Below are 27912 nucleotides of genomic sequence, written 5' to 3'. Positions count from 1 at the left end.
GCCCGGAGCGGGCGGGGCGGCTCTGGCGGGCTCCCGGAGGTCCCCGCCCGCCGGGTGCCGCCCTCCCCGCGCCGTCGAGGGCGGTCCCGGGCGGGGCTGCGGGAGCGGCGCGGCTGCCCCGGGCGCAGTCCCGGGACGCGGGATGCTCCGCCAGCTGCTTCGCCGCCTGTGAAGTCGCTCGCCCTCCGCCCGCCTCGCCGTCCCGCCCGCCCGTCCCAGAGGTAAGAGGGACCTTCCGGAAGCGACCTGGTTTGCGCCCTCCCCGCGGGGTTCCCGGAGGCTCCCGGGACCCTGCTGCCCCACTCCCCGCCGCCGGAACGCGCAGGTGGACGGTACTGCCCCCTCCACGCACCCAGTCCGCGACGCTGGCTCCCCGGGGCTCAGCCCCGGGGACGCGCGTTAAAAAGTGTCGTCTCCGCCTCTCCGAGTCCCGACTTCAACCTGCACCTGGCGCAGGCGTGGCCGAGGGACCCAGGCTGACCGCAGATAGATGGGCGTTGAGTCCGGACAGTTTGGGACCCTTGAAAATCAGCGTCTGGGATATTCTGCGTTTCAGAAGTGGCTTGCGTCTTTCCAGAAAGAAATCCTTTCTGGGATACAAGCAGTATGAGATACGTGCCGTTTTAGGAGGACTTTGGGCTGAGGACACCGGCCGCCTTAGATTTCCAAGCGTGACCTTGACTTGCGGGCCTGGGAAAAGCTGGGTGGACGCGGGGACCAGGCACCGCCGACTCGGCTGAATACATAAATGCACCCTGCTTGGAATTTAGGGATTTCCTCTTAATAAATATCATTAGACGTACACACGAGCGTGTGCACGTTTGTCAGAAGGGATAGGATCATTTTTCCTTTTATTCTTTCCTAAGTCATTGGTCTCATGAACCTCAGCGTAATTCAATTTCTTTTTCTGAGTTCTGAAGACGCCCTAGGGGGCAGATAAGAGTTTATCTTAGCAGATTTCAGCAAAGTACTGGGATCTGAGTTCTGCGTCATGTCATTAGCCACTGAGAATATGCCCCTACCCTGTAGCTGCTATGTTTAGAATGTCTCTAAACATTTCTCTATGTGAGTGCTGTATATAAGTTTTTTTCTTTAAATGTGTATAAAGGATGCCCAAGTTCTTATTTTCTCAAAGAACGATTATCAAGCCAAACACTGTAAGTAGCTAGTCATGGTATTGGGAACACCTGTTGAAAGAAAATAAGCAAGGTTTAAAACAAATTAAAGAAGCTCGCTGTTTTCTTTAAAAAAAAAAAGTAGTGCTTTTTTTAACCCATCATTCCATGATATTCTAGGGTGCTCTGTTAACATCTTCATATTAATGAAAAAATCAGGATTTATTTTCAAAAGTTTGAGAGTATTTTTAAAAAATCCATAGTATGCAAACCATATTATGTCTTATAAAATAAAACAGCCTGGTTTCAGATAGCCTGGATTATTTTATAATTCCATTTCCACATAGCTCTAAATATAGATTATCACTATCCTGTTTTACTGATCTTTTTCATAAGAAAGAAAATGTGTTATAATCAGAAAATCAGTTGTGGTTAAGAACTTCTTTGAAAATGTCTGTCATGGCATGGTGAAGTGAAGTGAAAGTTGCTCAGTTGCCGGCCGATTCTTTGGGACCCAGTGGACTAGCCCGCCAGGCTCCTCTGTCCATCGGATTTCCCAGGCAAGAAGACTGTAGTGGGTAGCCATTCCTTTCTCCAGGGGATCTTGCCAACCCAGGAATCAAACCCAGGTCTCTTGCATTGCCAGTAGATTCTTTACCATCTGAGCCACCAAGGAAGCCTGTTTGTCATGCGGAAACAAGCAATTGGGAGGAGTCGGTTCCACTTTTGGGGGCCAGAGATTGCTTGTTTCTTCTTACCTTGGTTACTGAGTATCAGTGACTTAAAGGAAGCATTTTAATTGCCCTATGTGCCCACACTTGCCCCAGAGATGCGGTGATGCTCATCTGCTGTCTTTGGCCAGGTTTCCCAATTCATGTAAAAGGAAAGGATTGGGTCAAATCTATGCCTAATTCCAACAAAACTGAATTTTCTTTTTTGGTTGTTTTTGGAGAGGGCGAGAGCCCTAATTGTCTGCATAATTACACTTTATATCTCTGCTTCTCCTTGAGGAAGTTCAGCATTTCCTTTTGCTCAACCAGCTCCTACAGAGAGAAAGCTAATAGAGACAGACCTGTTTCCTTTCCACCGAATTTCTGATTATTTCAATCAGTCTTCTTAATTCCCTTAATTCCTGCCTTATCTGAAGGGATGTGACATACATATATTTTGAATATAATATGCTTTTTAAAAACTTACTAAAAGTAGATTAACTGTGCATAATAGGGGGGAATGTAGACATTAAGAAAAATATCTATTTGGTAATGTTTAGTATCCAATAGTTTCCTAGACTCAAGTATGAAAAAAACTGGCTCTTAAATGCCCTGCATCTCATTCTGTTGTGTACTAGTTTGTTTATATCAAAGTAAAGTGCCACTTCTCACAAATCATTCTGAACCACAGGCCATCAAGGTCTTCCCTGCCCTCCTAGGTGGTCTGGGAAGATTGCTGCCTGAAATCGTACATCTCCTGATGCATGCCAGCCAGCAGCAACAAGTATTGGAAGGCTGCCAAAGATGATAGCTGTTTTGTCTTTAGAATGCCCTAACCAAGTGAAGTCAGGGCCACATGAAGTTCACATTTAATTGCAATAATCTGAGTACCTTTTTTTTTAAGGCTTAATAATTTTGATATAGCTCCTAGGCATTAAGAAGTGGAGCAATCCAGATAACACACCAATTTTGTAAGACAATGTTAATATAAGTCCATTTGTGGAAGCAGGGCGGGTCTACACAACAGATTCAAAAATTTGGCAAAATGTTAATCAGTTGGTTAGCCTGCTATGCCATGCGTATAAATGTGCGAAGATATATTATCAAGGTTGGGTATGAGCTTCAATAAAATTAAGCAGAGAGCAACCAACTGTCCACTTAAGGGCCTGCTATAAAGATAAAAGACATGGAGTTTTGCAGAGAAAGTCTTGCTGTGGGCAGACCTAAATGTTCTTAGCAGGTGAGCTATAATGAAAGGAAAGGAACGTGTATAATTACCGATCATTTCCCTGGGGGCAACAGTAATGTCCTTCCTGTTTTCTTTTCAGTATTAACTAGGAAGTCTGACTTCTTAGAATGGTCTTGTCATCTCAGGGTTACTATTTTATGAATCACATTGAACAGAGCCAATATTTCTTTGAGGTTCTCCTTGCAGGTGTTTTTGAAAGAAGACTCCACAATTTGGATGTGAGAAAGGACATGAGGAGACCAAAGACCTGGGATTTTGCTAATCAGAATGAAACAAACGTTGAAAGACTTTTCAAATCTATTGCTGGTGGTGCTCTGTGACTATGGTAAGTGTTGAGTGCACTTATGCTGTGGGTCTCAGTGAAGAAACAGAAATGGGAGGTTTTTAAATGCATGAATGTTGATGCCTCTCTATGAAGGAGGCAGGGCAGGGACTCCAGTTCAGTGCCTTTTAAACCATGATTCTTGCAACCCTAGGTTCTCTTAAGGTTCTGCATTATTAATTCAAATTTCATTTAAAATATATTTTAAAGTTTTTTTTTTTAACTCACTTTCATTTCACAAGTTGGAGACAAACATGTTGCCCTCACTTTGATTGATTTCCTAGTGTTTCAGTATTATACATTTGTGTGTGTACTGTTTTTTAGTTTTGTTTTTGTTTATTGTTTTGTTTTCACTGTGTCTCAAAGCATGTGGGATCTTAGTTCCCCAGCCAGGGATTGAACCCACACCCCCTGCAGTGGAAACACTGAGTCTTAACTGCTTGACCGCCAGGGAAGTCTCTGGGATTCATTTCTTTTAAAGTCTTTTGTGTGCATACTCGTGTATGCTCAGTTGCTTCAGTTGTATCTGACTCTTTGCAACCCCCTGGACTGTAGCCTGCCAGACTCCTCTGTCCATGGGATTCTCCAGGTAAGAATTCTGGAGTGGGTTGCTATTTCTTTCTCCAGGGGATCTTCCCAACCCAGGGATCGAATCTGCATCTCCTGCATTGCAGGTAGATTCTTTACCACTGAGCCACTGGGGAAAACATTGCTCTGCATCTAACAGCCTTATACAAAAAGCTATAAAAGGGTACTTTGTTTCATAAAGATAAAGACATCAAAAATTTCTCTTTAAATAGTCTGCAAGGATGTTTGTTATTGTTGAGAACAGAATATTTTACCAGCACATAAAAAAGTTGATTGAGCAGAAAATAAAGCATAAAAGTTGAGTGCAAAGGCTGCTACTAAAAATGGAGGTATTTTCATATATGTGGGGTTTTATCCCCTTCTCCATTTGAAATTGATCAAAACAGACTATTACCAGTTAGATTTCTTTTGAAATCCATGTTTATATTGAGACACCAGTTCCTTTAAAGGAATGGGAGAGAGGAAATGAATGAATGGAGAAAACTGAACTGCAGTAGTCAATTTGATGGTATGACCAAATTGTAGTTTTCTAAATGAGAATATATTCTTGCCTGTAGAAACTAGAGTTCAAGTGTAAAGCAGCCAAGTTCCCTCTTCAGTACACACCTTCTATCTGCTGCTGTTGAGATTCATCAGTTGTCTCTTTCCTGTCCATTTCCAAAGGGACACATGTGTCTCTTTCATTGACTAGCTGCCCAGCAAATTAGAATCTGATCTGCCTCTGTGGTAACCGTATCCTTGACAATAGGTTTTCATTAATTAACTAAGTGTGGTGTGCTTCTCAGTCTTAAAATGCATCACAGAACCATTCTGCCCCATCGGACGCAAATGAATACAAGCTTTGTTCCCAGTCCTTACTCCTCCTTGGGCTGCAGTGAGCACTGGAGGTCAGCTCTGAATGCGCACAGAAGCTACATCAAAAGCGACCGCCTTCCTTAACCCTGAGTCACCACCATCCAACAGGGAGTATTCCTCAATTTGTATGTTGATGAAAAAAAAACCTATTATGGTCTTTCAAGTGTCCAGATCTATCCGAGTTTTATACATTTTATTTCCCCTTATCTTAAATAAGAAATGAGTGAAGTGCTGAGGCGATCAAAACAGACCCACATGTGACAGTATTTCATGTGCTGATTCTAATAAAAATAATTTCATTTTTTAATATCCTTGAATAGTCTACTTTTTCTTTTTGAAAAAATTTTTACTGGCATATTGTTTATTTATAGTGTTGATTGTTTTCTGCTGTATAGCCAAGTGAATTTATTTTGTATTGAAGTATAGTTGATTTACAATACTATGTCAGTCTCTGCTATAGATTGAATGTATTTAAGGACTACCAGCCCAGACAACACAGTGAGGTCCTTTGGGCATATCTGACATATATAATTATTGTTATTATATTAATATATTTTATTATCATGTATATATAAGAAGACTTACAAATTCCTACTTACACATGTTATTTTTCAAACCAAAGGGCACTGCACTTTCTTAAATCTAGAATGCTTCTTACCCTAGCCACAGGCCAGTTGATTGTTGTATTGCCAAATTCTGTCTCTTTTGGTATGTATTTGGATAGGGTTCAAAATAGAAACAAGGATTCCTGTGTGTCTGTGTTCTTTCTGCTTTTTACTTCAGCTGCTCCAGTGGGTCTCTTTTTTAAAAAAAGATATGATTATCCTAACTAAGTGATACTTTTGGGCTAGTAGTCATCTATCTTGTCTAGGCCTGTTACTATAATGTCATTAAAATCACCAAGGACATGGTTAGTTATGCCATGAATGTTCACTCTGTCCCCTGAATTAATCCATGTAGGATAGAATGTCAACATTTCTTATTCATCTAAAAATTTCTGCCTTATACAAACGAAAGGCAGTTTCTTTATTGGTAAAAATACTCACACACTTGTCTTGAATGTCAGAAAGCAGTAACTTACAGGTACAGCTGATCATTGGACAACGTGGGGTTTAAGGAGTCTGATCCTCTGCACAGTTGAAAATCCTGATATAACTTATAGTTGGCCCTCCATATCTGCTGTTTGCATTTGCAGATTCAGCCAACTGCAGATCATCTAGTTACTATTTACTGTTGGAACAAATCTGGACATAAGTGGACCCTTGCAGTTCAAACCCGTGTTGTTCAAGCATCAACTGTATATTTAGAATCGTCCATGTTAAGTAATCTAGAGTACTTCATATTCTATCATTTAAATCAGGCTTTCTTTCACTTCACCGTAAACCTGTGGATGTGTGCGTGTGTGTGCACGCACGTGCTAAGTCACTTCAGTCATGTCCGACTCTTGGCAACCCTATGAACTGTAGCCCGCCAGACTCCTCGGTCCATGTGATTCTCCAGGCAAGAGTGCTGGAGTGGGTAGCCATGCCCTCCTCCAGGGGATCTTCCTGACCCAGGAATCAAACCTGCGCCTCCTGTGTCTCCAGCATTGCAGATGGATTCTTTACCACTGGGGAAGCCCTCGGTGTAAAGCTATTTCCTGCAAATACCTAAATACTACAATATGACTAAAGTGAGCAAAGTGAAGTGTTGGATTTTTATCATGAGAATTGTCAATCGTTACTCGTGCCTTATTAGGTTTTCTTCGCGGATAGATTCTATTGTTGACTGTTGAGAATTCAGAGTATCCATTCATTATTTTGAACGAGAATCACGAAAGATGGAGATGAAGGACCTGAGCCGTTTTAGAATGGAAGAGGCTCAGGGCCCAGCTCCCAGGGTTAGCACTCAACATCATTTTATGTCATCCTTGGCTCAGTTCAAACTTCTCCTGTGTCTAAAATGCTGTTTTCATCGATGTCATCAGTACTGCCGCTCAGATGTCCCTTTTTAAAACTCACTATGACCATTTCCTTTCAGTTCTTGGAGAGGCTGAGTATCTCGTGCTGGGGGAGCCGGGCCATGTAGCACTAAGCAACAGCACAGTGATGGTGGATATCCATGGTGCCAACGGGACGCTGAGGAATGTCTCTGTCCTGCTGGTGGAGGCCAGCTCCAACCAGACTCTTACCACCAAATACCTCCTGACCAACCAGTCCCAGGGGACCCTCGAGTTTGAGTGCTTCTACTTCAAGGAGGCAGGCGACTACTGGTTCGTGATGACCCGGGAAGCGACAAACAGCAGCCTCCCGGTCCCCCCAAGGGAGAGGAGCGCCTTTCTCAAGGTGGAATGGCCCGTCTTCCACGTTGACCTGAGCAGGACGTCCATGGCGGCTGAAGGCACCTTCCAGGTGGGCCTTTTCACCAGTCAGCCACTGTGCCCGTTCCCCGGGGACAAGCCCGACATTTTGTTGGAAGTCACCTTCACCAACAGCCTCCCGGAGGCAAGGGCGGGTCAGGCCCTGCCGCTGGAGATTAGGGCCAGCAAGAGGGTGGAGCTCGCTCAAGGCCAGTGGGTTGAGTTCGACTGCCCCCCTGTGGGGCCGGAAGCCTACGTCACGGTCACCGTGGTGCTGAAGCTGCTGGGCCGAGACTCCATCATTATGTCCACAGGCCCCATTGACCTGGCCCAGAAATTTGGGTACAAACTGGTGATGGAGCCGGAGCTCACCTGCGAGGCCGGGGTGGAGGTCACAGTGCTGCCTCCGCCTTGCATCTTCGTCCAAGGGGTGATCGCCGTCTTCAAGGAAGCCCCCAGACTCCCCGGGGAGAGGACCAATCGGCTGGCTGAAAACAGCCTGGCCTTGGGAGAGAGGAGAACAGTATTCAACTGCACTTTGTTTGACATGGGGAGGAATAAATACTGCTTTGACTTTGGCGTTTCAAGCCAAAGCCAGTTTTCTGCAAAGGAGAAGGAGTGCATGCTAATTCGGAGAAGTATAGGTTGGTATTGCGATTTTAAAACCGTTTTTTTCTTTTAATGAAATTGGTATCTTCATACAATCAAAATTATTCTTTTGAATTTAGATGAACTTGATTTTCTATGAACTTCAGTACAGTCTCTCAGTCGTGTCCAGCTCTGCGACCCCATGAACCATAGCACTCCATGCCTCCCTGTCCATCACCAATTCCCGGAGTCCACTCAAACCCATGTCCATTGTGTCAGTGATGCCATCCAGCCATCTCATCCTCCGTCATCCCCTTCTCCTCCTGCCCTCAATCTTCCCTAGCATCAGGGTCTTTTCAAATGAGTCAGCTCTTCGCATCAGGTGGCCAAAGTATTGGAGTTTCAGCTTCAACATCAGTCCTTCCAATGAACACCCAGGACTGATCTCCTTTAGGATGGACTGGTTGGATCTCCTTGCAGTCCAAGGGACTTGCAAGAGTCTTCTCCAACACCACAGTTCAAAAGCATCGATTCTTCTGCACTCGGCTTTCTTTACAGTCCAACTCTCACATCCATACATGACTACTAGAAAAACCATAGCCTTGACTAGACGGACCTTTGTTGGCAAAGTAATGTCTCTGCTTTTTAATATGCTGTCTAGGTTGGTCATAACTTTCCTTCCAAGGAGTAAGTGTCTTCTAATTTCATGGCTGCAATCACCATCTGCATTGATTTTGGAGCCCAGAAAAATAAAGTCAGCCACTGTTTCCACTGTTTCCCCATCTGTTTGCCATGAAGTGATGGGACCAGATGCCATGATTTTAGTTTTCTGAATGCTGAGCTTTAAGCTAGCTCTTTCACTCTCCTCTTTCACTCTCATCAAGAGACTCTTTAGTTCTTCTTCACTTTCTGCCATAAGGGTGGTGTCCTCTGCATATCTGAGGTTATTGATATTTCTCCTGGCAATCTTGATTCCAGCTTATGCTTCCTCCAGCCCAGCGTTTCTCATGATGTACTCTGCATAGAAGTTAAATAAGCAGGGTGACAATATACAGCCTTGACGTACTCCTTTTCCTATTTGGAACCAGTCTGTTGTCCCATGTCCAGTTCTAACTGTTTCTTCCTAACCTGCATACAGATTTCTCAAGAGGCAGGTCAGGTGGTCTGGTATTCCCATCTCTTTCAAAATTTTCCACAGTTTATTGTGATCCACACAGTCAAAAGCTTTGGCATAGTCAATAAAACAGAAATAGATGTTTTTCTGGAACTCTTGCTTTTTTGATGATCCAACGGATGTTGGCAATTTGATCTCTGGTTCCTTTGCCTTTTCTAAAACCAGCTTGAACATCTGGAAGTTCACGGTTCACATATTGCTGAAGACTGGCTTGGAGAATTTTGAGCATTACTTTACTAGCGTGTGAGATGAGTGCAATTGTGCGGTAGTTTGAGCATTCTTTGGCATTGCCTTTCTTTGGGATTGGAATGAAAACTGACCTTTTCCAGTCCTGTGACCACTGCTGAGTTTTCCAAATTTGCTGACATATTGAGTGCAGTAGTTTCACAGCATTATCTTTTAAGATTTGAAATAACTTAACTGGAATTCCATCACCTCCACTAGCTTTGTTCATAGTCATGCTTCCTAAGGCCCACTTGACTTCACATTCCAGGATGTCCGGCTCTAGGTGAGTGCGAGTGATCACACCTTCGTGATTATCTGCGTCTTGAAGATCTTTTTTGTACAGTTCTTCTGTGTATTCTTGCCACCTCTTCTTAATATCTTATGCTTCTGTTAGGTCCATACCATTTCTGTCCTTTATCGAGCCCATCTTTTCATGAAATGTTCCCTTGGTATCTCTAATTTTCTTGAAGAGATCTCTAGTCTTTCCCATTCTATTGTTTTCCTCTATTTCTTTGCATTGATCGCTGAGGAAGGCTTTCTTATCTCTCCTTGCTGTTCTTTGGAACTCAGCATTCAAATGGGTATATCTTTCCTTTTCTCCTTTGCTTTTCGCTTCTCTTCTTTTCACAGCTATTTGTAAGGCCTCCTCGGACAGCCATTTTGCTTTTTTGCATTTCTTTTCCATGGGGATGGTCTTGCTCCCTGTCTCCTATACAATGTCACAAACCTCCATCCATAGTTCATCAGGCACTCTGTCTATCAGATCTAGTCCCTTAAATCTATTTCTCACTTCCACTGTACAGTCATAAGGGATTTGATTTAGGTCATACCTGAATGTTCTATCAACTGCCATCATTTTTATGATGTAATGTTCCAAATGATAACATCCTTATCTGAAAAATGAAAAATATTGGTAAGCATATCCAGCTCACTGCTAACTGCTGTAGGTCTCAGCTTCCCCATCAATAAAGTGGGGATAATAAGAGTATCTGCCTCAGAGAGTTGTGAGAATTAAGGAAAATCAGTGTGTACATTTCTTAGCATGGTGCCTGGCATGTAGGAAGCACTGATAAACTTCAGCTATTACTACACTGTATTTTATTTTTCAGGTATGTTTGTCCTTTTATTTTATATTGGATAGCTGATTTACAATATTGTGTTAGGTTCAGGTGTACAGCAAAATAAATCAGCTATATGTATATGTTTATCTCTATTCTTTTTCCGATTCTTTTCCCATACAGGTTATTAAAGAATACTGAGTTCCCTGTGCTATGAAGTAGGTTCTTATTGATCATCTTTTTTATATATAGTGTGTACATGTTAATCCCAACCTTCTAATTTATCCTCCTGCCACCTTTCCACTTTAGTAACCATAAGTTTGTTTTAAAAGTTGGTAGGTCTGTTTTCTGCTTTGTAAATAAGTTTATTTGTATCATTTTTTTTAGATCCCACATATAAGTGAGATCATATGATACTTGTCTTTCTCTGGATTTACTTTGTTTAGGATGATAATCTCTAGGTCCATCCATGTTGCTGCAAATGGCATTATTTCATTCTTTTTTTGTGGCTGAGTAGTATTCCATTATATATATACTGTTGCTGTTGTTCAGTCACTAAGTCATGTCCAACTCTTTGTGACCCCATGGACTGCAGCACACCAGGGCTCTCTGTCTCTCACTATCTCCCAGAGATTGCCCAAGTTCATGTCCGTTGAATTGGTGATGCTATCCAATAATCTCAACCTCTGCTGCCTTCTCCATTTACCTTCAGTCATTCCCAGAATCAGGGTCTTTTCTAGTGAGTTGGCTCTTTGCATCAGGTGGCCAAAGTATCCGAGCTTCAGCTTCAGCATCAGTCCTTCCAATGAGTATTCAGGGTTTATTTCCTTTAGGATTGGCTGGTTTGATATGAGCACATCTTTTTATTCATCTCTCTGTTGATGGACATTTAGGTTGCTTTCATCTCTTGGCTATTGTGAATAGTGCTGCATGAACTTTGGGGTGCATATATCTTTTGAATTATAGTTTGCTCTGGATATATGCCCTGGAGTGTGATTGCTGGGTCACATGGTAGTTCTAGTTTTAGTTTTTTAAGGAATCTCCATACAGTTCTCCCTAGTGGTTGTACTAATTTATGTTTCCACCAACAGTGTAGGAGGATTTCCCTGCACCCTCTCCAGCATTTATTATTTGTAGATTTTTTGATGATAACTATTCTGACAGGTGTGAAGTGATAACCTCATTGAAGTTTAGGTTTGCATTTCTGTAATAATTAGCGATATTGAGCATCTTTTCATGTGTTTATTGGTTATCTCTATGTCTTCCTCGGAGAAATATCTATTTTGATTTTCTGCCCACTTTTTGATTGGGTTGTTTGTTTGATATTGAGCTACATGAGTGATTTGTATATTTTGGAGTCAGTTGCTTCATTTGCAAATATTTTCTCCCATTTTGTGGGTTGTTTTTCATTTTGTTTATGGTTTCCTTTGCTGTGAAAAAGCTTTTAAGCTTAATTAGGTCCCATTTGTTTATTTTTGTTTATATTTTCACTACACTAGGAGGTGGATCCAAAAAGATTACTGAAATTTATATCAAAGAGTGTTCTGCCTGTGTTTTCCTCTAAGCGTTTTATAGTAGCCTGTCTTACTTTTAGGTCTTTAATCCATTTTGAGTTTGTTTTTGTTTTAGAGAATGTTCTAGTTTCATCCTTTTGTATGTATTTAAATATTATATGATTACATCATATGGCAAGTCAGGATTCATAGCTAAATCCCAAATTGTAGTGAGTAGTGTTGTGTTTCTTCTAGAAAGTGTCTTCAAGTTTGTCTCTTTGCTGTCATGAGTCCCTTGTTATAAGAATGATGCTTCTTTAGTGAGAGTTCACAGCCAGATTTCTAGAAACGTCTTCAGATTCTTAATTCTTTGCACAAAGAAGTAGGGTTATTTATGGTTCCACCCAGGCCCCAGGCTCCTCTTTGCATTTCTTTCCCTTTTCCTGGGTGCAGGCCTGGTCTTGGCAAGAGGTTAATCTAGCAGAGATGTTCCTGATCACATACACATTCCCTCATCTACTTTCCCACTAGGCCCTGTGCTCCCTGATGGCCCAGGCCTCTGAGGATCTTCGGTGCCCCACGTGTTTTTTGTTCCAGATTTGCTTACTTCTCCTGAGAGATGCTTGTGACTCCGTCCCTACCACTGGCACGTCCCTGCTTGTGGTTACCTCTCTCTAGCTTACGTTCTGCGGCCTGTTCCTTTGACAACTCCCCTACCAATACCCCAAATGCCCCTGCCTCTTTGTCCCGATGCCCCTGCTGCTGCCCTCTGCACCCAGGCAGAGCGGGCCCACTGGGGGTACACGTGCCTCCACTCCTGCTGGACCCAGCGTACCGCCCCCTGCTGCTCGCTCCCCTGCTGTCCTGCTCTGCTCTGTTGGCCCTCCCCTGTCCTCACCCCCACCCCTGCCTCACGCCCAGAGCTCACGCAGCCACACAGATCAGCTGGAAGCCATCAGGGGCGTGCCTTCTCACTCTCCTACTGAGATCCCCATAAGCCTGTAGGCATCCGTCCTGTCCTCTCCTTTGCTGTCCCCAGAGAAGCAGCGTCATTCCTCCAGTGCGAGGTCAGCCCTCCCCTGCCCTGGGGATCCCAGCCCCTCTGCTCTCTCCGGAACCTTCTGTTAATCGTGATTACCCTCCTCTCCTCCGTCTCTAACTGTCCCTTCTTTACTGGCTCATCTGCATCCACTTTGAGATGTCCTTAGTCGTCTCATCTGAGAACAAAACAAACTTGCCCCTCGCCTCTGCATTCTCCCCAGAACACACCGTCCTCCTCTCGTCTTCCTTGTGTAGCCCTGGGTCTTGAAAAAGGCACCTGTACTTTGGGGTTTACTTCCTCACCCCCGTTCACTTTGCAGCCCACTCCTGACTCTCACGCCTGCCCTGCAAATGCTCTCATTAAAGCAGCCAGTGAATGACTTCTAGGTCCCCAAACCTGGGATGCTTCTCGTCGATGTCTTCGTTGACCTTGATTCTATGACATCACACTCGCCTTGTTTGCCTCCTACCTCCCTGGCTTTCCTTCCTTTGCCAGCCTGTTCTACACCCATTGCATCCCTTAAGCCTCGGACTTCTGAGTCTTCTATTTGGCCTTCTGCATCTTTATCGGAACCTCTGCGTTTTTTCATTCTTCTCACAGTTGCTAGGTGATTGCTGTCCTGTTGCTGATGGCTCCAGGCTAGCGTCTCTCACCTGCATCCAAGAGCTGAACAGCTGTTGTCCCCAGATGTCTTCCAGGCCCCTCAAAAGCAGCGAGGAATTGGACTCATCAGCTTACCCCCCAACACTGCTCCTCAGTACGAGACTCCACCATTTCATTGTTTGAACCCCAAACTCAGGAGCCTTCCTCTTCTTCACCTCCTATGAACTAATCACTAGGTCCTATGGATTTTGTCTCTTCAAAAAATCCCTGAATCTCTCCATGTCTCTTCATTTCCACCAACACCCCTTGCTTTAAGCCTCCATCATCTCCCCGCTGGACTCTGTTTTTGGCTGTGCTGTGCGGATTGTGGGATCTTAGTTCCCAGTGTGTGTGTGCTCGGGTGCTTCCATCCTGTCCGACTCTTTGCGACCCCATGGGCTGTAGCCTGCCAGGCTCCTCTGTCCGTGGGATTCTCCAGGCAAGAATGCTGGAGTGGGTTGCCATGCCCTCCTCCAGGGGATCTTCCCCACCCAGGGATTGAACCCACATCTCATCTCCTGCATTGGGAGGCGGGCTCTTTACCACTGGTGCCATCTGGGAAGCCCCCCACCTGGACTCTTTTAATAGATCCCTAATTGTTTTTCCCTCGTCCCCTTCATTCTCTCAAGGCAGCCAGAGAGGGATTATTGAAAATTCAGGTCGACTGAGGGCTATTCTCTTGCTTGAAACTTGTCAGTCACCTCACTTGACACCTCACCTATGAGGATGAGCATCCATGCTCCCTCCGTGGCCAGCTGCCCCCCACCCCCTACAGTCCCCATCCATGGGCTGGAGACTGGGTACCCCTCTACCCACCTTCACTTGGTTACATTAACCCATCCCCCAAGTCTCCTCCTGGGTACTCTTCCTCGATACCACGCTCGGTAAACTCCCTGGTATAAACTGGCCCAGCATCCTTAGACCCTCCTTCATGGCATTTATCCCTCGGTCATTGCTTGTTCAGTGTCTTTCTCCCACATTTCCACACCTCCCTGAACTCCAGATTACAGAAGCTCCTTTGGTGACAAAAGCCGACTTGTGCTGCCATGAAGCTATTTATGATCTTTGTTTGGCCCACTTCATATACCTGGCACATTAACAGGTGCTCAGTACATATTTAGTAAAGGGAAAGTTGTACTCTGATGTGACAGGTCTCAGCTAGGTGTCAGTGGAAAAACAATTATGTTAATTTAATCATTCAAGATGTGGTTGCCATTTCAAAAGAAGTTGCTAAGAGGGGAAAAAAAATTTTAATTGACTGAATTTAATGGAAGCAAGGGCTTCCCAGGTGGCCCTAGTGGTAAAGAACCTGCCTGCCATTGCAGGAAACGTAAGAGACTCGGGTTCAATCCCTGGGTCAGGGGAGAAGGAAATGGCAACCCACTCCAGTATTCTTGCTTGGGAAATCCCGCAGACAGAGGAGGCTGGGCTACAGTCCATGGGGTTGCAAAGAGTCGGACACGACTGAGCGACTGAACACACACACAATGGAAACAAAGCATGGCCAGGCAAAGGAGTTCAGGCCACTTGATGAAAGACCTTGGGAGCAGGAGGTCTCCATGTTGGTTCTTTCTCCCAGCTGTGGGGCTTCCCGCTGACTCCTCCACAGGTGTCTAAAGACTGAGTCCCTCCCAGCAGCAGAGGGAAGACCCTGGGGTGGGGGGTGGGCAGAACAGGGAGTAGAGCTCTGTGTCCAGGCTGAGGGTGCTCAGGGTTCCCTCTGGGGCTGCAGCCACTAGATACAATCAGGCAGTAGGGCTGGAAGGAGAACCTTGAGGGGCTAACCGATCCTGGAAACCTCAGATTCTCTCTCTGTGTGTGGCCACCCAGCAGGGCTCTGCTTGGCTGGTCGATTAAATTTATGCTAGTGATGGAAACTCGGTGCCTTTGTGTTTCTAGTATAAAAGTTAATGAATAAATCAAGTTCCTTTCACTTTCCTTTTAAATTGCTGGCTCTGACCAGTAAAGACTGTCCTTGTTGCCAAATGGCATCGTTCAGGAACCCTCCCCCGCCCCGCGTTGAGCCCACCGTGAGCTGCGACTCACTGACGCACAATGAATTTCCCATTAGTTCCTTTTGAAAAGGGAAAATGGGTTTGATATGTTTGTCTGTTTTTCAAAATATGTCTTAGGACCTTAAACATGTACATACTAATTTACAGGAACAGGATAATGTCAAAAATGATCATTTGCGATCTTCATTTATACTACTTAGTGTGAATGTTTATGAGTTTCTCTGCAGAAATGTTATATGTGGTTATGAGATGCTGCAAGGGGAGTGTTAGTAATATCGGGCACAGGTGCTGCAGTAATATGCAAAAATCTAAATTGAGAAATTCTGAATTCTGTGCTCATCTGCCCCAATGGTGTCAAATAAGGGATAATGGATCCTGTTTCTCAAGGCAAATATATATGTAATACATATATTTAGGGCTAAGTTGAGAATTACTGATAGAGGGTATAAATTCAGAGTCACATAGTGTTTTTGACAAGTAAAAATTGTAAATATTCAGCACATAGTTTTCTCGATAATTTAAGTCTGTTGGCTGTTCTTCTTTCTCTGACTGGTTAGTTGGTCTTGTTTTTCATTCCCAGTGTGACTGGACAAGAGCTTTTGTCAAGAACAGGAGTACTGTCCTCCTGTTACTGTTGTTTATTTGCAGGTGCTTAATTACTGTTTCATCTTTAATTCTTTGCCAGAGTCTTTTTAAACTACTCATCCAGTTAGTTTACCTAAAACTGGAAAATATGATTTAATGTAAGCAGGCCCTTTAATGCTTTAATACTCTGCAGTTCTCTGACAATGAAGGAACCAGTAAACCCTTCCACTTGGCGGAACTCCTGCTCTTCCTTTGGGATTTTTTAAGAATAGCTGACATACCCTATGTGACCATTTGGCACAGTCACATTTATACAGTGATTACTTTGCACCAAGAGCTGTTTTGGGTGCTTTATGAATATTAGCCCATTTAATCCTTACAATAACTGTATGGTTAGGTTTATTTTATTGTCAACCGTATAGGTAAAGAAAGGGAGGCATAGAAAGGTTAGGTTGGTGGCCTAAAAACTGCTGGTGATTAGACTGGCTTGAGCACTTTTTTTTTTGGCTGTGCTGGGTCTTCATTGCTACGCGCAAGCTTTCTCTGGCTGTGGCGAGTAGGGGCTGCTCTCTATTTGCAGTGCACGGGCTTCTCACTGCAGCGGCTTCTCTCGTTGCGGAGCACAGGCTCTAGGGTGCAGCCTCAGTAACTGTGTGACACAGGCTTAGCTGCCCTGTGGCATGTGGAATCTTCCTGGACCAAGGATCGAACCCATGTCCCCTGTATTGGCAGATAGATTCTTAACCACTGGACCACCAGGGAAGTCCAGCATTTGCTATATTACCGATATTACATGCTGCCTACCATACAGTCATCTATCAATCTAGATATTAAGTAATAGGAAACTCTTTGAAAAAAAAGTTCCAGTATTTTCCTCCTCACCTCATTGGTTCATCTTGTGCTGCCCACCCCTCTTGAAGACATCTTACCCACTTTGGAACCCACTGGCCCAGGTATGAGCATGCGTGGTCTCATGTGAATGAGCCTGTGTCAGGCTCAGAAAATCTGAACTGCTGATCCAAGAGTCTTTGCTCCCACGGCTGCTCTTAGCTACTCACTAAAGTCTCTTGAATTTTCTTATAAGCATGTTTTGTTTCGTTACATTAGACTCGACAAAATGTCTTGCAAATGTAAACATTTCCTACTCTTCAAATATGCTTGAAGTGGAAACAAATCTCCCTTTTCCTATTCTGAACACATTTTGCTCATTCAGGTTTAATATCCTATAGAGTGGCCTGTAAAGCATTTATCCTGGCCAAACAGGTTTGCTATGTAGTATGATGTATGGACATCTAAACAGGACAAAACAAACAGCCTGTCATTCATGAAGGAAGACTATTTAGAAAATTGGTCATCTTACTCTTCATTTCTACCATGTTTATTGTAGCTATCCAGTCAGTCCCCATTTTGCTAAGTATTTTCTTCAGTGTTATTAACAGAAATCTTTAGGGAACAGATAGAGTTATTTAAGGCATTAAAAATTTTGCCTGATTAAATTTGTTTATTGCTTTGAGTGATTTCTCTTATTTTCTGCTCGATTAATTTGGTTTAGAAGTTTAAGAACTAAAACTTAGTTTAAATGTTTATATTTTTCTAATGGCTAATGATCCTACCAGTCATGATTGTACTTTCAAAGGAAAAAAGCACATTTCATAATGAGATTTTTGACATTAAGATTCATGCTTTTACCAGAACTTTGATTTTTTTTTCTGGTTCCTACTAATGGAATTTTTATTTTTGGTTTGACATATGACTATATATTTAAATAATATCTATGTAATATAAAGGGTGGGCTTCCCTGGTGGCTTAATGGTAAAGAATCTTGCCAATACAAGAGATTTGGGTTCGATTCCTGGTTTGGGACGATACCCTGGAGAAGGGAATGGCAACCTACTCCAGTGTCCTTGCCTAGAAATCCCGTGGACAGAGGAGCCTGGCAGGCTATAAGTCCATAGGGTCCCAAAAGAGTCGGATGGGACTTAGAGATTAAAAATGAAAACAGCGCATATAAAGTAGAAGAGTTAAGAAAGAATAACAAAAGGATTCTTGGCTTTTGTAGTCTACCTTTTGTGGTCTTAAATACAAGCACAAGAGAAGGATAAACTATACATTGACTTAATTTGCCAGTTAGAGGTCACAATAGTGGAATTCCCAGGAGATTTTTCAGAAATAAATCACAGTACTTTAGCTCAGAGAGACTTACTAGGAGCTTCCCAAAGCTTTACAAGCACTGGAAGCTTAGTGTCTGAACAGCTCTGAAGCTCGAGGACAAAGCTGGCTTGTTGTTCAGCCATTTGAGGAGCTGCAGTGTGAATCTGGGAGACACAGAACCAATATTGTGTTCAGTTGGAACTCTGGATGGAACATAATTACCACACCTCACTTGACATTGGTCCAGGATACTGGTTTGTAATGCTCCCACTCTTGTGAAAATCCAAGACTTTTAATTGCTGTAAAGAAGTCATATTCCATGACTCACTCCAAGGATTGCACCACTTGGCTCACCTGAGAATGTATCTGCCCTGCATGTTCTCCTTATGTTTTTGTAGTGCTTTGTAGACCCTTGACTGCATGATGAGTTTTTGTCTGTAATGATGAAGAGAGACTTTTATGCACAGGATGTTTTGGTGCCTAGTGTGGGCATGATCTGATAGATCTTGGGATTGGATGGGTGTTGATAGAGAAGGGACGTAAGATAATTATTTATAGGGGGTTATTCAATTATTCTATCTGGCAGTGATTACATATATGCTTGGGGAAGAAGGTTGCATTTGCCAATCAATAATGACTGTGTTGGATGTATTCTGTATGTATTTTGAAGCTCTGAAGTTAGTGCATGCGTGCTCAATCACTCAGATATCTTGACTTTTTGCAAGCCCTCTGGTGTTAGGCGTATCCCTATTTAGGGTTGTTAGGTCTCCTTGCTGAATTGACCCTTTTATCATTATGTAAACATCTCTCTTTGTCCCTGGTAATACTCCTTGTTCTGCAGTCTAGGCTTCCCTGGTGGCTCAGAGGGTAAAAAGCGTCTGCCTCCAATGCGGAGCACCCAGGTTTGATCCCTGGGTTGGGAAGAGCCCCTGGAGAAGGAAATGGCATCCCACTTCGGTACTCTTGCCTGGAAAATCCCATGGACGGAGAAGCCTGGTAGGCTACAGTCCATGGGGTTGCAAAGAGTCGGACACGACTGAGCAACTTCACTTTCTTTCTAATACTCCTTGTTCTGCAGTCTACTTTGTCTGATATTAATGTAGCCACTGAGTTTTCTTTTCATTAATGTTTATGAAGTATAACTTCTATCCTCTTACTTTGAACCTGTTTCTGTATTTATACTTAAAGTGTGTTTCTTTTAAACAGCATATAGTTGTGTCTTTTTTTTTTTTGGCCACGCTGGGCAGCATGCAGGTGTCTTAGTTCTCTAATCAGGGATTGAACTCGTGCCCCCTGCAGTGAAAGCGTGGAATCTTAACCACCGGACCACCAGGAAGTCCCTGGGTTATGCTTTTTTATCCGACCTCACAGTCTTTGTCTTTTAGTTGGTCTTTAGATTGTTTGTGTTTAACGTTATCACCACGTGGGGTCTTTGTGATGATGCCGCCCCTCACCAGTGGTAGATGCTCTGTATTAGTCTCGGCCCTGGGTCTCCTCTCTAAGGGTGAAGCTTTCTCTTCTTCTTCTATTCCTGGGCAGCACTAGGGCTCAGCTGGTGCTCTTAGAGTGACGGGGTTTCCCGGCCTGTCCCTAGTGGTTGGCGCTCTTGATGACAGACGGAGAGGAGGATCTGGATGAGGTCTGTGTCTTTCCCACAAGCTGCTCCTCCCCTCCTTGGTCTCCACCTCAGGGAGGCTCTCTCCGGTCTTGAACCTGCCCTCAGACCTCTTGGTGAACGCCTGGTGAGCTCGGTGGCAAAGAGCCTGCCAGTGGGTATAAATCTCCCGTGGGTAGTGTGGCTCCTAGGGGTTCTGTATTAGCCTTCACCAGGCCTCTGATAGTTTGTTACATTTTTTTTTAATTTAATTAATTAATTTACGGCCCTGCTGGGTCTTCGTTGCTGCGTGTGGACCTTCTCCAATGGCGGTAAGCTCTGCTTGGGCTTCTCACTGCAGTGGTTTGTCTTGTTGTGGAGCACGGGTTCTCGGGCGTGCGGGCTTCAGTAGTTACAGCACGTGGGCTCAGTAGTCGTGGCTCACGGGCCTAGTGTGGGATCTTCCCAGACCAGGGATCACACCCATGTACCCTGCATTGGCATGTGGATTCTTCACCACTGAGCCACCTGGGAAGCCCCTTCATTACATTTTTAGATGACTGCTTTTCACCAGCTGTGTGAGGCCTGGCGTCTGCCCCAGGAAATAATGTTTGCATCCTGACTTTCCTTGGAGGAGTCTGTCTTTCCTTATAATTCAGGCCATTTGGTTGTCCTGTGACCTTTGCTATCTGATGGGTTCTAGAATGGTTGCTATTTGATAAATTATACAGGCTTCCCTGGTGGCTCAGATGGTAAAGAATCCGCCTGCAATGCAGGAGAACTTGGGTTTGATCTCTGGGTCGGGAAGATCCCCTGGAGAAGGGAATGGCCACCCACTCCAGTGTTCTTGCCTGGAGAATCCCAGGGACAGAGGAGCCTGGTGGGCACATGGGGTCGCACAGAGTCAGACACAACTGAGCTACTCACATTGTCACTTTCCTTTGTTGTAAGGGTAGCAGCAATATTCCAGCTTTGCCCATCTTTGGGAATGTTCTGCGTTACTGACTTTTCGTGGCCTGAGATTTGAGTTTTGCCGCTTCCTTTGGGTGCGCTGACATTCTGATTCTCCAGGTGAGTTAGCATTAAAAGCCTGGCCGGTGTCCTTGCAGAAACTTGGGGGCTGTGGCAGCCTTGGAGCCAATGTAGCGCCTCCTGCGGGGACGGTATCAGAGAGCGTCGCCGCATGTGCCTGACCTCCTCCCCCTCCCGACCTGGCTGCCCCGGAATGTCCTCGGAGACCTCCCCGTGTTCCCTGGAGGACTGTGCTGGTAGGTATCCATCCTCCCGCCCGAGCCTCTCCCGGAGGGGCTGCTGCACTCAGGCTGCCTGGCAGTCGCCAGTCTGCGTTCAGGAGTGGACTTAACTGCATTGTCGCTGCTGCTGGCTGTACGGACTCTGTGCCCCTCAGTGTATCTACAGCTGGGGCTGGCTTGCCAGCAAGATGACCGGGGACTTAACACTGTCAAAAATGGTAACATGACAAGGACATCGGTCTAAATGAAAGGTTCAGACATACAAAATCATTTTTAAAAATGCAAAATTGGGAGGGATGATCATTTCTTCCCAAGATTTCTTGCTGTTTCTCCCTCCTTTAACTTCTCTCCATCAAAACTGTGGGGAAACATTAAAAAATTGTTTTTCTCCTCCTCATCTCCAAGAAGTCCCAGGGAACCATATAGATCAATTGTCCAAAATGGGGCAAGATGCCCTGCCTTATCCCCTGAAGGGCCCTATATTTATTCTTTACTCCCCTGCCTGGGAAGAGAAGGTGGGGCATTTCACGTTACCATCACCTGGAGACTGGCCTGTCATTCATCCTCCTGAGCATCTCGAAGGCCCACACCAGCAGGTGCTCAGTGAGGACTTGATGTGGATGGTCTGTGGTGGGGTGCTCAGGTCACTCAGCTGGGTTTGCCGCAGCTTATGGAGCTGAATCCCATTCATTTCCCATAGGTTACAGTAAAAGGGAATCTTTGCTCTTGCACACACTATCCCCCATCTGAGACACAGCCAGCTCTCCATTAAGTTGACCAGCCTTTGCTCTGGTCCTGACCCTTAGGTGAGGCCCCTCTCCAGTCCTGACTTCTTCCATTCTCCAACTCCAGGTTGAAAACCATCCCCGGTTCCTGTCCCTTTGGGACCTGGAGGAGTTAGATGTTTTCTGTGTTTGATCTCAGAGTAGCTTGTTGAGCAAACCACCAGCATCTGGCAGTACCTTGACCGGTGTCCCCACCTGTGACCTTCCAAAATCCTGCTGTCTCCTCTTTGCAGCCCATGCTGTAGGCCTTGTTCCCTTTATTCCAGCATCCTAAGGCCATTCTCTCTTCTGTGATTTTCCTATTACAGCTTCAGACGCAGGCTGTCCTCCCAGGCCCCAGCTTTCCCCTCCTCTTTCATCAGCTCTGGGCCCCACCCCAAATCTGTTTCTCCAGTTGCATCTCATACTGTCTTCTAAGGCTTCTTCTCCATCTACCCTTTTCTTTATAAGTCCCCTTACTCTCCATAGATCCTTCCTTGTGTGTAACTTCTTGCTTTTCATTCTGGGAGGGCATGCTGTGTTAAGCTATTCCATCTAGAGTTCCATGATACTCAAATGAAGTAAAAATCAACTGCCCCTGACTTTTACTGCACCTTTAGCAACAACAGCAATATCAACCATTTACTACATGTCTCACTCAAAACTCATAATTCTACAAGACAAGGATTCTTATGCTGGGCTCAGATTTTGAGAGCTTGATGCTGCCAGGCATTTTTTTAAAGTGCCTTGCATGTATAAAGTCGGTCCATCATTATCTCCATATACAGGTACGAACTTTGTAGCAGAGAGAGGATAAGCCACCTGCCCAAGACCATAGAGCTAGAAAGCAAGGGACTAGATCTGGCCTCACCCTAAGCTCCCTAACTTGAATACTTTGCGTCTATATATTACAGGTCAGTCTAGCTTTCTAAAAGCATCCTGGAATTAGCAGTCCGTTTTTGCGGCTGTGGTATTATTTCATGTTTTGGCATCTTAATCTCTTTAATCCTGGGTGGGAACTAGAAATTTGTGCATTATAAATTAGCAAAAAGGGTAAGTGTTACAGACACCCCTGCTTCTACTGTCAGTGGTCCTCAGATAAATGCTCATGTGGATAAAAATGATCATTTCTCCCAAGTGTTTCTGCTTGCGGTTTAGGCTGTTTTCCACTCCTTGGAAGTGTAAAGACCTGTTTGCAGGCTGCTTAGCATCAGGAAGCTCTCCTTCACTTCAGGGAAAGACGAGATGAGGCAGAGATGGGTGAGGTCAGCACCTCTGGGGCTTTTCTCCAGCTGTGGTTTTAAAGGATTCCAACCAGAGTCCAAGGTGACAGCTAAGAGGTCTGTCATGTACGTTTGCCACTGATGGGGCAGCTGATCATGTCTGCAGACGAAGACATGATCATCCAGGAAACAAGTCTTTCATCATGCAACTATTTTCACTTGTTTGAAAGTCTAGAGTTCTGTTTGGTTTTGAAAGGATGTTTTTATGCCAAGGTCTAAGTGAGGTTCTACATTAATTTGGCCCTTCTTGTTCACCGCAGCAGTGGGTGGATCCAGTTGCCATGTACCCACATTCTATCAGATGGGATGTTGAACATTTTGTTACTACCTTTAAGATAATGAATCAATTACTGAATATAACATTGATTGAGTACCAGCTCTGTGCCAGTTATTGACTGGAGTTGGAAATATATAGGTAAGCCATGTCTCTCTGTCTGGAAGGGGCGTATGATATAGTAACTTAGCAGACACAGGTGTGCTAAGCAGGTGTAGCGTCCAGTACAATAGAAGATATCCACAGCTTGCTATGGATACTTGGCGACAATCCAGGCTGGGAACACCTCTGTTCATGGAAGAAGTGATATGGGAGCTGAAGTTTGAAAGCTGAATAAGTGTCACCTGGTGAACTAGGTGAGAAGGGGAGTTTTAGCAAAGGGAGCAATAGATGAAAGCTCGGCAAATGATGGGCACCTTAAGAAACCCAGAGAACTGACAACAGTTTGATGTGGCTGGCGGACAGTGTCAGGAAGGAGGGATAAAAATGAGGCTGGACAGGGGGATTCCCTGGCAGTCCAGTGGTTAGGACTCAGTGCTTTCACTGCCAAGGGCCTGGGTTCAATCCATGGTCAGGGAACTAAGATGTTGCAAGCCGCATAGCATTGCAAAATACACACACACACACACACACACACAATGAGGCTGGACAAGCCAGGTCCTGAGGGCCCTTGAAAGATTGGACCTGTGCTGTAGAGGGCTCTTTCTGCTGCAGTGTGGAGTAGAAATCAGAAGGGGCAGGAATGGCTGCAGGGAGGCCTGTTAAAAGAGTTTGTCAGTGACCCAAGGCAGTGGGATGCAGAGGAGAGGATTTACCAACTCTGGATGTGGCAAGCGTGGAGAGGGGAGCATCCCGATGAAACTTAGGATTCTGTTGCTGCCAACTGCATGGATGGGTCCCAGCTCTGGGATGGTGAGGGAGACTGGACCCGGGTACCGCTGACTGATGACTGCCCGGAAGTGGGGAGATGACAAGAGTTGAGGAGAGGTAGTGGGGTGTCTGGGTGGATGGACATGGGCATCAGAAGAGTAGAACTTCTACACGGAGGTGAAAGAGTTGGTTGAGATGGCAGCCAGGGATGAGGAGGCTGAGGGACACGCCCTGCCGCTGGCTCTGCTAATAAAGCTCCCACCCAAGAGTGGGTGGAGGAGGCTGTGCCCTGCGGGAGGGCCCATCCTCAGGTCAGGCAAGGAGACAAGCAGTGTTTTGTGGAAAGTTTCTGGATGGTGAGGTCTTTGGCTATAGGTGTCTCATAGGGTGCAGTGGAAAGGGGAGGGGAGCATTGGGGATGGGTCCAGGAGATGACTCACGGAGCTGGGGGTACGACTGGGGAAGAGAGACACCGGACAAAACCAGCACAGCGTTGTGGTGAAGCAATTACCCTCCAATTAAAAATAAATTTAAAAAATCATCTGGTAGGCTAATCCTTACCTGTTCCCCCTTTTGGAGGGCAGAATAGAATGTGGTGATTGGAGCTCACATGATTCATGATTAATGGCTCTGCGTGCTCACGACTTGCAAGACCCTGATTGCTCCTGATACATACATTAACTCAGTCCATTTCAGTTCAGTCGCTCAGTCGTGTCCAACTCTTTGCGACCCCATGAATCACAGCACACCACATTAATTAGTTAAAAAAAAAAAGAGTGACTGGAAGGGCTTAAATGATGGACAGTGGCCTAAGAGTTGAAAGAGAGGTCCTGCCGGGTGGAACTGGGTGGTCTCAGGTTCCTGGGTACTTTAGTGGCAGTACAGGCTGAGGTCCCAAGTGGCGTCTGAGTCTTGGTGAAACATTCTGATGACCGTGGGACACGCCAGATTGAGAGGCCAGGGAAGAAGGAGGAAAATCAGCACCACATGGAAGGGAGGGAGGAGATAAGAGAGCTGAGAAAGCAGAAGTGGGAAAAGAGAGGCTCCAGTAGCTAGGAAAGGCAGTTCCCGGACACGGGAGAGAAAAATTGAGTTGTAATATATTGCCAAAAGACCTATTTTCACCTACTAATTTCTCTTGAGATGTGCACATGTAACTGCAACCTGCCTAAATTACTTTGCACTTCAAGTGTTACTGAAAATTTTCCAACATTCATCTCAAAGGTACATTTAACTGTCGATATCCCATGTTCACCTTGCTCTAGTGCACAGTTGTGGAGAAGGCAATGGCACCCCACTCCAGTACTCTTGCCTGGAAAATCCCATGGACGGAGGAGCCTGGTAGGCTGCAGTCCATGGGGTCGCAAAGAGTCAGACAGGACTGAGCGACTTCACTTTCACTTTTTACTTTCATGCATTGGAGAAGGAAATGGCAACCCACTCCAGTGTTCTTGCCTGGAGAATCCCAGGGATGGGAGAGCCTGGTGGGCTGCCATCTATGGGGTCGCACAGAGTCAGACACAACTGAAGCAACTTAACAGCCGCAGCAGCAGCCCAGTGCTCAGTTGTGTCCAACTCTCTGCAACCCTTTGGACTATAGCCCACCAGGCTCCTCTGTCCAAGGAGTTTTTCAGGCAAGAATACTGGAGTGGGTTGCCGTTTCCTCCTCCAGGGGATCTTCCCCACTCAGGGACTGAACCCACATCTCCTAAGTCTCTTGCATTGCACACAGTTTCTTTACCACTGAGCCATCGGGGAAGCCCTTATTTACCTTACCTTAAGTGAAAAACCTTGATTTTTTTTACCTTGAAACGCTCCTCCTGAGGCTTCTGTGTAGAAATTCGGGTTCAAGTGTCAGCAGACGCTGAGTGTGGCCAGGAGTCACCCTGATGTGGCCCATCTGGTCACCGCACTTCTTTCTACCGGTCTCTCTTTTTCCTTTTGACTTAAGTTGTCGTCTGTAGAAATATGCACGACCAGAAGTCCTAGTCCTTGTTTATTTCACTTTAACTGCTAGATAATTAGAGCAAGCCACCCAGAGACCTTAGACCCACGCAGAGAGAACCATACCAGAGGATGCATTTGTTCTTTTTTTTTTTTTTGGTAGCTTTCCAACCATCCAGCCCATCTCCTCTCCAGCCCCAGGCTCCCGTGAAGTCCAACAACGTCGTGACGGTCACTGGCATATCCCTGTGCCTGTTCATCATCGTGGCCACCGTGCTCATCACGCTCTGGCGGAAGCTGGGCCGCGCCCCCAAGTGCAGCACGCCCGCCCGCCACAACTCGCTGCACGGGCCGGGCTGCCGGAAGAACTCCGACGAAGAGAACATCTGTGAGCTGAGCGAGCCGCGCGGCAGCTTCTCGGATGCGGGTGACGGGCCTGCGGGGAGCCCCGGGGACCCAGGCATCCCGCTGACCTACCGGCGGAGCGTGCCAGCGGCCCCCGATGACGAGGCCTCGGGGAGCGAGAGCTTCCAGGCCAACGCCCAGAAGATCATCCCGCCCCTATTCAGCTACCGCCTGGCCCAGCAGCAGCTGAAGGAGATGAAGAAGAAAGGCCTGACGGAGACCACCAAGGTGTACCACGTGTCCCAGAGCCCCCTGACGGACACGGCCATCGATGCCGCCGCTGCCGCAGCAGCAGCAGCAACAGCATCCCCTGGAGGGTCCGAGAGCCCCGAGGAAGCTGCGGCTGGCAAGTTCCGGATCAAATCCCCGTTCCTAGAGCACCCCCCCGCGGTGGGCGCTGGAGACAGGCCCCCCTCCCGGCTGGAGCATCCACTCTCGGCGGCCAGCTGCGCCGTCAGCCCCAGCCAGACCCTCCTCCGCAAGTCGCAGGTGAGGAGCCACTCCCGGGGGTCCCACTTCCGCAGGACGGCGAGCTTCCACGAGGCCAGGCAGGCCCGGCCGTACCGGGAGAGGAGCCTGTCCACGCTGACCCCTAGGCCAACCCCCGCCCATGGCCCCAGGGCCCGGACCTGGGACCAGGCCGGAGAACGAGGCCGGCCTCCGAGTCGAGGCGCTGCCCTGTTCCTGGAGAAACGGGACCATGGCCCAGGGGCAGCGGGGGCCAGTGGTCCCTTAAGCCCTCTCCCCAAACCCCACTCCCTGGGGCCGCCCCCAAGAAAACCGGACCTGGGGGATCGCCAGGCCGGATTCGTGGGGGCAGGTGAGAGACCGGAGCCTCCCCGGGCTCGGAGGGGGCCGTCCCCCAGTCACAGGAGTGTCTCAAGGAAGCAGCCTTCCCCGCCGGCGCCCAAAGATGGTTACCAGAGGGTCAGCCCCCTGAGCCCTTCTCAGGGCAGAAAAGACAAGTGTCAGAGCTTCCCCGCCCACCCGGAGTTCGCCTTCTACGACAATACGTCCTTCGGCCTCACCGAGGCAGAGCAGCGGATGCTGGATCTCCCGGGATACTTTGGGTCGAACGAAGAGGATGAAACCACAAGTACGCTGAGTGTGGAGAAGCTGGTTATCTAGACCGACATCACCCCCTAGACTTCCCACAGCGGGGTCCTGGGCCCAGATCCAGGGATCAGCTGCTTACAGTGTTCTGTGGACTCTTAAGTACAGCAGGGCAGGATGTGGGCGAGGCGGTAACTCACAAGTGTGCACATGTGTTTCAGTTCATAAGAAGTTATTTATCTCAAACTTTTCCCCTTCCTTAGCCTGTTTCTGTCAGCTTATCACTACTAACCATGATAATAAAATTTAAACAAGAGCAAAA

General features: G+C 46.1%; 1 protein-coding gene and 1 non-coding gene across 3 annotated transcripts; both read left to right on the top strand.

The window, feature by feature from the left end:
• Positions 1 to 86: 86 nt before the first annotated feature.
• THSD1 (thrombospondin type 1 domain containing 1) lies at positions 87 to 27912 on the top strand. Of its 2 annotated transcripts, XM_006065766.4 has the most exons (5): positions 87 to 221; positions 3261 to 3399; positions 6859 to 7821; positions 20854 to 21012; positions 26296 to 27912. In XM_006065766.4, the coding sequence occupies exons 2-5, from the start codon at positions 3342 to 3344 to the stop codon at positions 27663 to 27665; spliced, it is 2550 nt and encodes an 849-aa protein (XP_006065828.4). In that variant the 5' UTR covers positions 87 to 221; positions 3261 to 3341; the 3' UTR covers positions 27666 to 27912. The 2 variants fall into 2 exon arrangements, with proteins under 2 accessions (XP_006065828.4, XP_006065830.4); XM_006065768.4 differs by lacking the exon at positions 20854 to 21012.
• Positions 24727 to 24858, top strand: LOC112578592. The gene has a single exon (XR_003102933.1). It is a non-coding gene; the product is annotated as a U8 small nucleolar RNA (small nucleolar RNA).

The sequence above is a fragment of the Bubalus bubalis genome, chromosome 13 (assembly GCF_019923935.1).
Source record: "Bubalus bubalis isolate 160015118507 breed Murrah chromosome 13, NDDB_SH_1, whole genome shotgun sequence".
NCBI lineage: Eukaryota > Metazoa > Chordata > Mammalia > Artiodactyla > Bovidae > Bubalus > Bubalus bubalis.
The sequence above is the reverse complement of the archived record's forward strand: the minus strand, read 5'-3'. Positions and strand labels throughout refer to the sequence as shown.